The 11,600-nt window shown below is 51.4% G+C and overlaps 1 protein-coding gene across 1 annotated transcript in view; it reads left to right on the top strand.

Annotated features, from left to right (window-relative positions):
* Positions 1-1,136: 1,136 nt before the first annotated feature.
* LOC115600882 (junctophilin-3) overlaps positions 1,137-11,600 on the top strand; it is a 57,666-nt gene continuing 47,202 nt past the window's right edge. Inside the window, exon 1 of the mRNA XM_030470310.1 lies at positions 1,137-2,510. Coding sequence (XP_030326170.1) covers positions 2,129-2,510 — 382 coding nt within the window. The 5' untranslated portion in view covers positions 1,137-2,128. The remainder of the gene's footprint in view (positions 2,511-11,600) is intronic.

Raw genomic sequence — 11,600 nt, 5'->3', positions numbered from 1 at the left:
AATCTCCACGACTTCTCAAAGATTATGGAGAGCGGCCTCACAAGGATCCTCATCCAGCTCTCTGAACACCCTCAGGGGGATAGTGTCAGGGCCCATCCATTTCATAGAATCCCAGGCTGAAAGGGACCTCAAGGATCATCTGGTCCAAAATTTTGTAGGGGTCAAGCTCCCATATTAATCTACAAACCAACTCTTCCTTCACTGATGGTGGGTTTGTGTTTGCATCAACCTGGATTTTTATTACTTGTGTATTACACTCATGTATTAAGACAAATATGCATGCAAACAGACCTGCACAGACACCCCCATGCCACATATAGTTGTCAAACGTAGAAACAAGGGAGTGTATGGTCAGTGGCAAGAGCATATTCCAGAGCGAAAAGCCCAGACCAGCATCCCAAGTGCTCCAGTGGCATGAAGCTGTTGCCACTGCCTGGGGATGATTTCACATCTTCAGCAATCCCAGGGGAAAGAAATAAATCTGTGGACAGGACTTGGGGGGGCCTCCTGCTGTTTTGCCCCTTCCCAATAGATAGGAAGGGCCCCAGTGAGGAGCCCTGTGTTGAAGGGAGGGGACCGAGGTGCACATCAGCCCAGCCACGAAGGGATACAGCCAGGACCGCTGCCATAAACCCGGAGTGACAGCACGGCGTTTCCATGAATAAATAACCCATGTTGCAGTCGCAGTGTGCTGGACCCGGCGCGGAGCGAAGTCTGCCCAGAGACTTGGCTCTGCCGGTGCTGAACGAAGGCGTTTGGCCCTTTCCCGCTGTCCCCACATCGTGAAAAGGGGACCCCGGGACTGGCAGGGAACGGCCGCCCCTCCTCGCATCGAAGGAGAAGAGGCGGGAGCGGGGCGGGGGAGAGATGAAGGGATAAATAGGAGCATCCCGGAGCCGCGGCAAGGTGCGGGGGGGAGCGGGGAGCTGCGGCCCTGCCGGGGTGGGAGGCGAAGGCGACGCAGTTCCTGTCTCTTTAAATCCACCCTGAGCTCGGAGCCGGGAGCTGAGGCAGAGCAGAAAGCTCAGGATCCTGCTCATTAATAAGCAGGATTTATCCCCGTAGGGAGCAGGAGGTGGTGGTGCAGGCGGCGGGGAGGTGGGGGGGAAGGCCGTGGGGAACGCGGTGCGAGCGGAGGGAGGCCCGCTGCCCAGCCCCTCACCGCGGCATCCAGCCTCATTCCCGAGCATCCTCCGGCCGAGATGCGGGATCCGCTGGGCGAGGCGAGCGGGTCCTCCCGGGAGTGAGGTTTGCTGGGGGCAGACAGACAGGCAGACAGCCAGCCGGACGGACGGACGGACCGACGGGCAGAAGGGCGGGTTGCGGGGCGGGCTGGGCGGGCGCGGGGTAGCGGGGCGGGGGGGGGTGCGTAAAGATATAGCGGAGGCGATGTCGAGTTTTTAGGGCGCGGGGTGCGTGCGCGGTGCGAGGCCCCGGCGCGGGGGGGAGCCGAGCGGGAGCGGCCGAGGAAGCCGCATTGCTGCTGAGCCGCCGCCGCCACCCCGCAGCCCCGCATCCCCTCCACCCGCATCCCCGCATCATCCCCGCCATGCCGCCGCTGCCGCCGCCGCCGCCGGCCCCGCGCCGCAGCCAGGCCGGGCGGGCGGGCAGCCCGGGGCGCGGGGCGCAGCGGGGGCTGTGAGGAGCCTCAGGGCCGCGGCTCTTCCTGGGGTTATTTCTCCTTCTCTTGGCATTTGGCCTCTTTTTCTCCCCTTTTTTTACCCTTTTTTTTTTCCTATTTTTTTTTTTTTGCCTCCCCCACCCCCGTTCCCTGCCGTGGATGGTTTTTAGGTGGAGTCGTTTGCACCAAAACCCAATAGCTGCTGCTGTTCTTGCTGCTATTTTTTTTTTTTTTTTTTTAATGATACTGTCTCCACAGCAGGGGAAGAGAGAACTGATCCTGAACATACTCCCAGAGAATGAATAATCACAAGAAACTGGCTTAAGCAGCTCCCTTGGATCTGGTGCATGATTTCGATTGATTTGGTTTTTAAATTCTCTTTTTTCCCAAGTCATCGTTCTCATTTTGTTTCCTGCGTTTTTTAATTAATTTTTTCCCCTTTTTTTTTTTTTTCATTTTTCTTTTTTTTTTTCACCTTTTGGGGGATTTGCAAACCGAATTACATGCATGTCCAGTGGGGGAAGGTTTAATTTTGACGATGGAGGGTCGTACTGTGGAGGCTGGGAGGACGGAAAGGCTCATGGCCACGGAATCTGTACCGGCCCGAAGGGTCAAGGTGAATATTCGGGCTCCTGGAGTCACGGCTTTGAGGTGCTGGGGGTCTACACTTGGCCCAGCGGCAACACTTACCAGGGCACCTGGGCGCAGGGCAAGCGCCATGGCATTGGCATGGAGAGCAAAGGGAAGTGGGTGTACAAAGGAGAGTGGACCCATGGATTTAAGGGACGGTACGGGGTCCGAGAATGCACTGGAAATGGGGCCAAGTATGAAGGCACCTGGAGCAATGGATTACAGGATGGCTACGGGACAGAGACCTACTCGGATGGAGGTAGGTGCTGCATTGATACCTTCCCGGCCGGGGTGGGTGATGCTGTGGGGTGCAAACCTTCAAACAGGGATCCTGGGTTAAGGCTGGAGTCTGGGAGTTTGCAGCCTGCTAGTGTGGAGGGAGGGATGCTCACACCCCATAGGAGACAAGGAACCAGCCCAGCGTGGCATCAACCCAGCTCTTTGCCACAAGTAGCCCCGTATGTTCAATGAGTCCCTGGATGCCAGGTACACCCCCCACCCCTCTCCTCTACCAGGGTTTTTGGGAATGGGAGCTGGCTGCACTGGTGGGGGGGACACCCAGCTCTCACTCGGTGGTGGTCAGAGGATGGGAATGGGCCAAGCCATCAGGAGACAACCCAAGTTGCACATGGGATTTGCAGTTCTCACTGCATCACTGGGACCTGTAGGATTTGCATTGAAACAACCCAGGGCAGGGGGGAGGTGAGTGTTTGGGGGGGGTGTCCGGGGCAGATAAGTGCAGCTTTAGTGCTGCCAATGCTGCCAGCGAGGGGCCAGGGTCTTTGCACGCCCTGCAGCCCCTCCAAACGCAGCCCCACGCTCAATAATACCAGGCAAAAGACTTTAATTCAGACAAGAATCTTACATTCCTAGTTTACAGCTTAATGCTTAGCGTAGGGGCTCAGAGGGATCATCAAAGCTATTCTCTGCCGTCAACACGGCTTAACGAGATGTTGAGGGGAAACTGGGATTAAATAAAAAACAGGAAAACCCAATTGGAGCGACCCAAAACAAAATATTGCTGGACTTAAACAAGCTTTAAGACTGAACTAGGAGAAGCAGCTGGTGCTTTGCTGTAAGTGGCTGTATCATCCTCTCTCATGTTTTGTGGCTACTTCCATCTCTATTGCCACCATAATCCGAGGCAGTCCTATCTGCCAGTGGCTGGGGGCATTCAGCAGAGCTGCCCCCTTGTTTCACTGGCAAATGTGTCCATCTAAAGCAGGCTCTTTTTAATGATTATTTTGTTTAAGGTATTACAATTTTCCATTATTTTGCTACATTTAGGAAATTACAGCATTGATGAGCTCCATCGCAGCCTTCCTGAAAGGTGCTGCAAGACCTTTCTCTAGCAAACCCAGTTGGTTCCTTTATGATTATACAGGGAGGCAAGATTAAACGTTTCCTGCAGCTGCTCTTTTATGCTCTGGAAGGGAGAAGTGGAACAATATCTTGATTTTTAATGATAATTTCATGCTAGTGGCTTTCTCCTAAAGGCAAATGTAGCTGCAACCTTTTGTTTCAGCTGCCTGGAATAATGCTGGGGTCTGGGCTGGAATCTGCCGAGTGTGTGTTTGCAAGCCATCGATAAATCCCAACAGTCCTTCAGCTGAGAATAAAGCTGCTTGGACAGAGAATAATTGCGGTCTCCCACGTTCAAAGCGATCAGGAGGGGATGTGGGGGGGTTTCTGCTTGCTCCCAATGCGAGAGCTGTCTCCCTGCTCCCCTTCTGGCTTCCAGCCCCTACAAGGGGAAGGTTGCAGGAAAGCAGACAGAAGTCGTGACAAACTACAGATCCCTGAGGGCTGGGTGTTGCAGGGCACACACGTGCCCCCATGCCAGCACGGTCCCCATCAACTGCAGCGCAGCAGTGATTTGGGGATCCTGGGGAGCATCTCCAAACTGGGATGGTTTACCAGCAGTTTCAGCATTTCTGAGAACCTACCAGAAGCAAAGAGCTTTTTCTTCCATCTTGTCAGGTCAGACCGGCTTCTTGGTGCCTGGGGACCAAGAAGCTATATTGCACGTTTGTCATTTTAGGTGGAGGTAGGAAGATCAGTGGGAGAAAAGGGCAAGGTCTGTAGCAAAATCCTCCCCCAGGGACTCTGAAACCTTCGTAGGAGGGGAAATGCAGAGTGATGGTACCTGTGTGGCCAAGCCCATCATGCTGCCAGGAGCAGGGATACCCCATGTGTGCCCCAACAGGGCTCCTCCATGCCAGCTTCACCCCATTTCAGTTGGGCAGTCACCACAGAGTGACTGAACCCAGCCAAAATTGCACGTTCACCAACTTGGCTGTGAAAATAGGCAGAGCCCATGATCCTTTCCCAGTTGCCTGTATCTATTCTGGGTGGAAAACACTGAAGTTGGATGTCTCTAGCCTTTTAGATACTGAATGCTGATGAACTTTGAGCATTTAGATGCAAGAAGCCGATGTGTGCAGGAGCTCTGCTGGAGGGGTGGCTGAGTAGCTATGGCACAGAGGAGGCAACTGTTGGGAAGGATGTTTCTCATTAATCTATTCAAGTTATTACCTTCATCAAACTAAAGTATCCTAGAATCCTCGCCCCAGCATCTGTCACTTGCCACCCACAGATAAATATTCATCCCTTGCATTCTGCTTTTTTAGCACATCCACCAGGGCTAGGGGATGGGTCCCTAAATGCGCAGCGAGGCTCAGGAAGAGACATGCCCCAGAATCCATAGGTTTAGCTCCAGTTTTACCATTCCCTTGCACAATAATGGGTGAGGACAAACCCCAACACTCCACCAAGCGCTGTCTTGGGCAGTGATATTTTGCGTGGCTGATGCGCACGTGTTGATGCAATAGGCTTGGATGCAGGGCAATGGGATGCGGTGGCCCGAGCCACGCTGACACCCCTATGCCCCGTCTCTGCTCGGCGCCCCGGGTGCCGTCCCCCCCACGCCGGGTGCTCGCACACACACGCACGCTTCCCCCACATGCAGCTTGCAGCTCTCACACCTCCCACACGGACACACTCATCGCCATGCACACACGCCTCTCCTCCCCACGCCGAGGCGCCGCTTCGCCCCTTCTCATACATACCCACACACACGTGGTGTGCCCCCAGCCCAGCGACAGCCCTCTCCGAGCCGTGCGTGCACCAAGTGAATGTGAACTGTGTTCCCCGAGCCTTGTGGATACGTGTCCGTCAATGTAAACCTATCCCATAGAGCCCAAATAAGCAAATGCAGCCTTGCTGTTACCCTATAAGCCCACGCTTTGCCCGGTCTCCCTGGCACACTCCTGGCTGACGTGTGGCACATGTATGCAATGACCTGTTTTTCCCCTGCACACACACACTCACTTGGACACCCCAGACCACAGTACTGTGGACATGTCCTTATCTTTCTGCCAGAAATCCCTCCTGCCCTCATCCAGAAGCACCCTGATATTACATAAACCAGGCTCATAAGGGTTGCTTCAGTCGGATGCTGGAGTAGTGCCACTCATTTGCTGGGCCTGATTGAGCCCAGCTCCAGAGCGGGAGCAGGATTGCTCCTTTGCTTCAGGTGAAAGGGGCTGCATCCACCTGGATCAGCACCGATGGGAGCCGGAGCTGCCGCTGTGGCCCTTGCTGGAGCTGGTGGAACCTCTTTGGAGCAGAGGGTTGGAGACTTCCCATTGGAGACCCCCCTTCTGAGCAGACCCGGAGATCAAGAGACATCTCAGCTGGTTTCTGCCTTTCTGTAACTCCTCGGACACTTTGAAAATACTCAGGGATTTTACCCCAGAGATAGTTTGAGTTGTAGCTGCAGTCTTGCCATGGGAATCCTAGGGCTGTGCATTGGGTTTGGGTTTAGCTGCTGAAACCGTGGCTATGGGGGTGGATGAGGTGAGATGGATGAAGGACGCCCCAGATCTGCTTTTGCCCTTTCAATGCTGTTTTTCCCCTCCCTCCACCTCTCCCCAGCTGAGCATTTGGGATCTGAGACCAGACAGGGTCTCAGGGAGGGCACCAGCCCCTTGCTTGGGTCCCCTTTGCCCAGCCAGCCCTTAGGGAATGGCTCGCAGCGATTCCCTGGTCCGTGCTGAGTCCCTCCTGCTGCTGCCCACATCCCGGGTTCCCACGTGCTCCACACAGCCTTGTTTCTCATGAGGGCTACCCCAAAACAGACGGGCAGTCGCATCGTGGTGCTCATCTTGTGTAATCCTCCATGCCCACTCACCTAAATGAATCATCCCTTTGATAGGTGAGTGAAATATAATTAGTGTTTTCATTGTTAGCACCATGTGAGTAGGCAAGTAGGTTTTCTTGGCCCGAGCTGGGAAATATTCCTGCTTTGCAAGCGATGGGGAGAGGGAAGCGGTGTGGTGGGAGCTGCTGGTGTGGGCTGTCTCGCAGCCTGTCCTGCCCCAGTTTCCCTACCTCTGCAGTGGCACTGGTGACACCTCCAGCCGCTCTCTTAGTGGGTGCATCAGGAGCTACCAACCAAATGGCTTTGATATGGTTGAGGAGGTGAAAAACATGAGATATTTGGCAAGAAACAGGCCCCTTGCCAGCGTAAAGAGCTGCTCGGGGGCGATGCAGTGGGGATGCTGTGATGCTGGTCCAGCAAGGGATTTTGAATGAACCACCACCAGCCAGTGCCTCTAAGGGCAGCGGCATCTCTGACGGCTGCCTCGTGCCTCTCTCTATAGCGGGGTTTTCCACGGGTTCCTCTACAGCAGCAGGGAACCAACTAGCGAGGGCAAATTTCCATGCGGTCTATTCATAGCGCGGATGTCAGAATTACCTTAAAAGTACCAGCTCTCATCTTATTTTGCTGCCGGGAAGGAATTGTTGATGCACTTTAAACAGTGGGCGGAAACAAGCAAATACAAGTGCGCCCTGATTCCCCATCCTCCCGCTTCCTGCAGATCCAGACAACCCCCTAAGAACCTGATAATTAAAGATAAAAGCTATGAACTCTGTTGATGAAGCAGCCCGCTGCCTAGATTTGGTACAGAAGTTGCTCGCAGTGCGGCAGCCGTTATAGGAGAGCAAGAACTGAAACATCAGAACCCACCGAGCATAAAAAAATGAATCAAAATACTAAATGAAGATTGTGACCAGCATCATTAAAAATAAATGACATGAACTCATGGTAATAACTTATCTCACTGGAACATGATGCTTAGTTTCAGGTACAGCTCAGGACAGAGGAAGAAGGATTTTGACCTCAGGGGAAAGTGTGTGAGATAGAAACTGCCAGACAGGCTCAGACCCTCACTCCATCTTCTTGAGGATTCTACCCAGCTCCAGGGGATGATGTAGGACCCCAACCCTGGGGCAGTCCGACCCCCTCACACCTCTTTCCTTGACCCATAATAGAGGGTGACCTAAGTCCTGAAGCACTGCTTTAACATCCTTTCACTAGGGATGCTGGGGTGGGTTTCTCATGGCTTTTAATGCAAATCTCAGGGTATTTACATGTGATTTGATATCCCATGGGGCTCCTCGTGGTTGGGTGACATCTGCTCCTGTAGCTGATCAGGTTTTTTTCCCCTTGAAGCTCCAGCTTGTGGAATCATGTGATTTTGCAAGATTTCCAGCTTCATTTTTGAGGCAAGGTTTCCACCCAGGCTATTGCAGAGAAGTCATTCTTACAGGCTTGGAAACCAGCAGACGAGAGCTAAAAATGCCTTCTGTTTAAAAATGCCTTGATTTTAAAACGAACCTGATAAATTTTGAATGCTCTGAATCAGGTAACGCTGATGTAGATGAATGATCCATATAAATGTAGGCATGACTTGGAGATACATCCGGGCAGGGTGAGGCTGGTAACGGTCTTAGAGGAGGCAACACTGTGGTTTAGCATCTGACTTGTGAGATTTGGCAGGTTTTGCCTGTTTGGGGTCTGGCTTTGGCATTGACTGAAATCCTGAACAATAAAGGAATTTTTTGGCAGGAGTTTGTGGTAGTTACAGGGGAGTCTTGATGGTAGTTTGCAGTAAACTGTGTAACTTACAATTATACTGTTTGTTAACAAAAAAGGGGAGCTTGGAGGAAAAAAACCCCAAACACTTGAATGGCAAGTGGTTATATTTTGGGGTTTGATATTGGCTTTTCAAAGATTCTGCCCTCTGAATCAAAAATCCTTAAAAATTGCAATTGATGCATGAACATTCCCTTAGAACAGCCATTCCTTTCCCAAAATTATTCCCCGAAGATGTTCCACTTACTCTTAGCACACAACAGAGCACCATGAATTTTCATGAATGAGTGAACAGCCAGAGCAGGGTCCCTAAATTTGCAGACATTCGCACCAAGATGCTTACTAAAAAGACATAATTCTCTGCTCAGGGCATTGCTTTGGGTCTGTGAGGTGTTTCCCTGGACTGAATAAGGGATTGATCATCTATTTCACAGGATAGAAATAAATCTTGCTCTCACCTCGCCTCGTCCTGCACTGTCCTGCTCCTGGTGCATCCTCGTATCCCACATCCACGGGGAGCTCAGCCTCATCCCATGGACCCCCCAAAGCCTGGTGCTGGTATACAGCACTGTGTGTGAGCACTGTAGAATTAGCCCTTACTCCTGTGAGCTCTGCTCAGAAATGGGGTGAGATCACAGAGTTTGCGATGAGGATTAGAGCGCTGGGGGATTAACAGACTAAGTATTAGCTCGATTTCATTCTGCTTTGTGAGAGGAGCACATTAGCTGTAATAAAGGAGCTGAGTGATATGTTAATGTGTTTCACACCCCTTGTGTGAAAGCCTCATCCTAGTTTTGGCCCCAGTCTGTGTCTAAATCCACAGGGATTCAGGTGCCCATGGGCCCCATTTCACCAGGGGATGATGCTCCCTTGACTGTCTCCAGTGAACCTGGTGCTTCCCACTTCCAGGAAGACTAGAAGTTTCTTTTTTCCTGTTCTTTCCTTTTGAAAGGCTCTGTTTCCCCTGACTCCAGGACCTGGCGCTTTAAGGAAAATCACGACTGGCCTGAGACGCATTATGAGCCCCATCAGAATTAACGATGCCGGGATTTGATTGCCATTATAATGGCTTGAAGCATTTCTCCAAATGCTGGCTGGAAAAGGCAATTACTAACGCAAACAGGCTGGGGGAAGCAGATGCAATGAGGGAGAAGAAGGAGGGGATGCTCAAGATGGACTTGTGTTTTCCTGCACAGGGAGAGCAAATTAAGTTTTTTCCCTCTTAAAGCAAATAGCCAAAATGCCTCAGAAGTTGTTATCAGGAGAGTCTGAACCTGGTCATGGGTATGGGAGGATACTCACAGGTTTTATCTGAGCTGAATTTCCATATGTGATTTTTATGTAATTAATATTATAAAGGCACATACTCGTTGCTGGTCAATCCCTGAGGAAAATGGCTTAATTCCTGCAGCCGGGCTTATCTTCAGAGGCAGGACATCAGCTTCAAGGCTTTGCCCCATTCCGTATGTCTGCTGTGGGCTGTGCAGAGCCACTTTGTGCCTGCAGCAGAAGGAGGCACACACTTCGTTTTGTTGGAGGAGCTCATCCTCCACCCCGCTCTGCGCCTTAGTTTCCCATCTGTAAGTGCAAATATCAGCAAATATCTTTGCTGATAATGTTTGCTGATTAATGTTTGCCAGTGAGGGAAGTAGCTTCCTTCTGCTGATCTCCTGATTGCAATGTATCTTTGGAGCAGGCATCATGGCAATGAGAACATAAAGGACTCCCATGTTTTGGATGGAGTTCATATCCCCCCGATGATTATACCTAATGATGCAAACCTGCCTTTTAGATGATTTTCCCAAACAGTTGAGCAATCCCTGTTCTGTGGTATTTCAGCCAGAGTTACTCTACATGGTTATTTGCATCTGCAGAGGAGGAGGCAGATTCCCTCGCTTGAGGCTGTATAGATCCATCTCCTCCCTCCAGCCCCAGGCTCTTGCTGCTACGGAGGTGTCCCACGAGGCACTGGCTGTACCGGGGCCAGTCCTGCACCCATCTCTACCTGCTTGCAAAGTGATCTCCTGTGACACATCATCCAAATCCAGCAACTCCACTGCTTTGTTTCCGTAGATGGAGGGTCCCTGCCATTTAGCTTTAAAAAGTGCAAGCTAACCATGCTGATAGGAGCTGCAGACTGGTAATGCTTCATTATTTGTTGAGTTCCAGCAACAGACTTAATGTCACCCAGGAAGTAGCAAAGCAGCCCATGACAGCTCCGCACTAGAACTTCTCTCTTTGTTCTTCATTGCTTTTCTCCCTTCTCCTTTCCTTCTTCCCCTTTTCCCCTCCACAGATACCTAGACCTCACTGCGCCCATCATGTATGTACGTATCCAGCCTCGCATTGAGCAATGTGACTAACATCCATCACGTGCTTGTGCCTGCAGATTATATTTGCATACTCAAAAATCCATACTTTATTTCTTCCCCTGTGTAAGCACTTACCAGAGCATATTTTTGGCAAATTCGCAACCACAAAAGAAGCATCTGACTGTGTTTTTAGCATGGCTTTGTGATGGTCAGAGGCACGGAGACCGTTGCCAGAGCTGGGGAGATATAATTCACCACTGATGCTGTATCTGTGTGGTTTTGCGCACATGCACCGTCACTGATTCCCGCCTTTCACGTTGGGCAATGCGGGCGAGAAGTCCTAACCTGCCATATCATGCCGGAGTGGGATTTAGGTGAACATCTGGGGGACAACTGCTGTGTTGGTCACAGGGCAGGGAATGCAAGTCACCCAGCGCAATGCCTTGTCCTGCTGCCAGGAGTGCAGGAAGGATGGCTCTTGAGATGTCTTGGCACCCCCACGGATGCTCGGGAGGACCCACGCATGCAGATAGCACATTTGGGGGACACATTTTTACCAACAAGGCCCCCTGACTACTGTACATCAACCAGGGTGGCCAAGAAGGATGTCCCCATCATCACACCATCAGGACTGAGGCTGAATTAGCATCCTCCAGTCCTCTCTTTTCTTTTGTATATCTTCTTTTTGGGATAGATGTTTCTGAGATGCCAAACAGGATTTGTGCATCAATCCTCCCTGGGTCTTTCTGATATCAAATAGCTGGGAAGTGATATCTGTAAAACTTGCTCCTTCCGTCGTAATTCAAGAGACAGGCCTAATTATTGCCATCGGATGTCTTTAATTAATATGCTGCAGAGTTCAGAGATGGGGGGGTGTGTGTGTGTGTGTGCATACCTGGAAAGATCCTTCGCAAGATAAATGAGCAGTTTTCAGGGCCTAATTACTTCAGCTTGGTTTGGAAAAGTGGACAGTGGACGGTGGAAAAGTGGACAACGCAGACCTCATTCCCAAATTCTGCTGCGTGGCAAAAGCAACCTGGGAAGCTTGGATCAATGCCATTGCCAAACACAGTCACTATAACAGGCAGATCTGGCT

The sequence above is a fragment of the Strigops habroptila genome, chromosome Z, assembly GCF_004027225.2.
Source record: "Strigops habroptila isolate Jane chromosome Z, bStrHab1.2.pri, whole genome shotgun sequence".
NCBI lineage: Eukaryota > Metazoa > Chordata > Aves > Psittaciformes > Psittacidae > Strigops > Strigops habroptila.
Note: the sequence above shows the minus strand (reverse complement) of the source record. Positions and strands in the feature narration are given on the sequence as shown.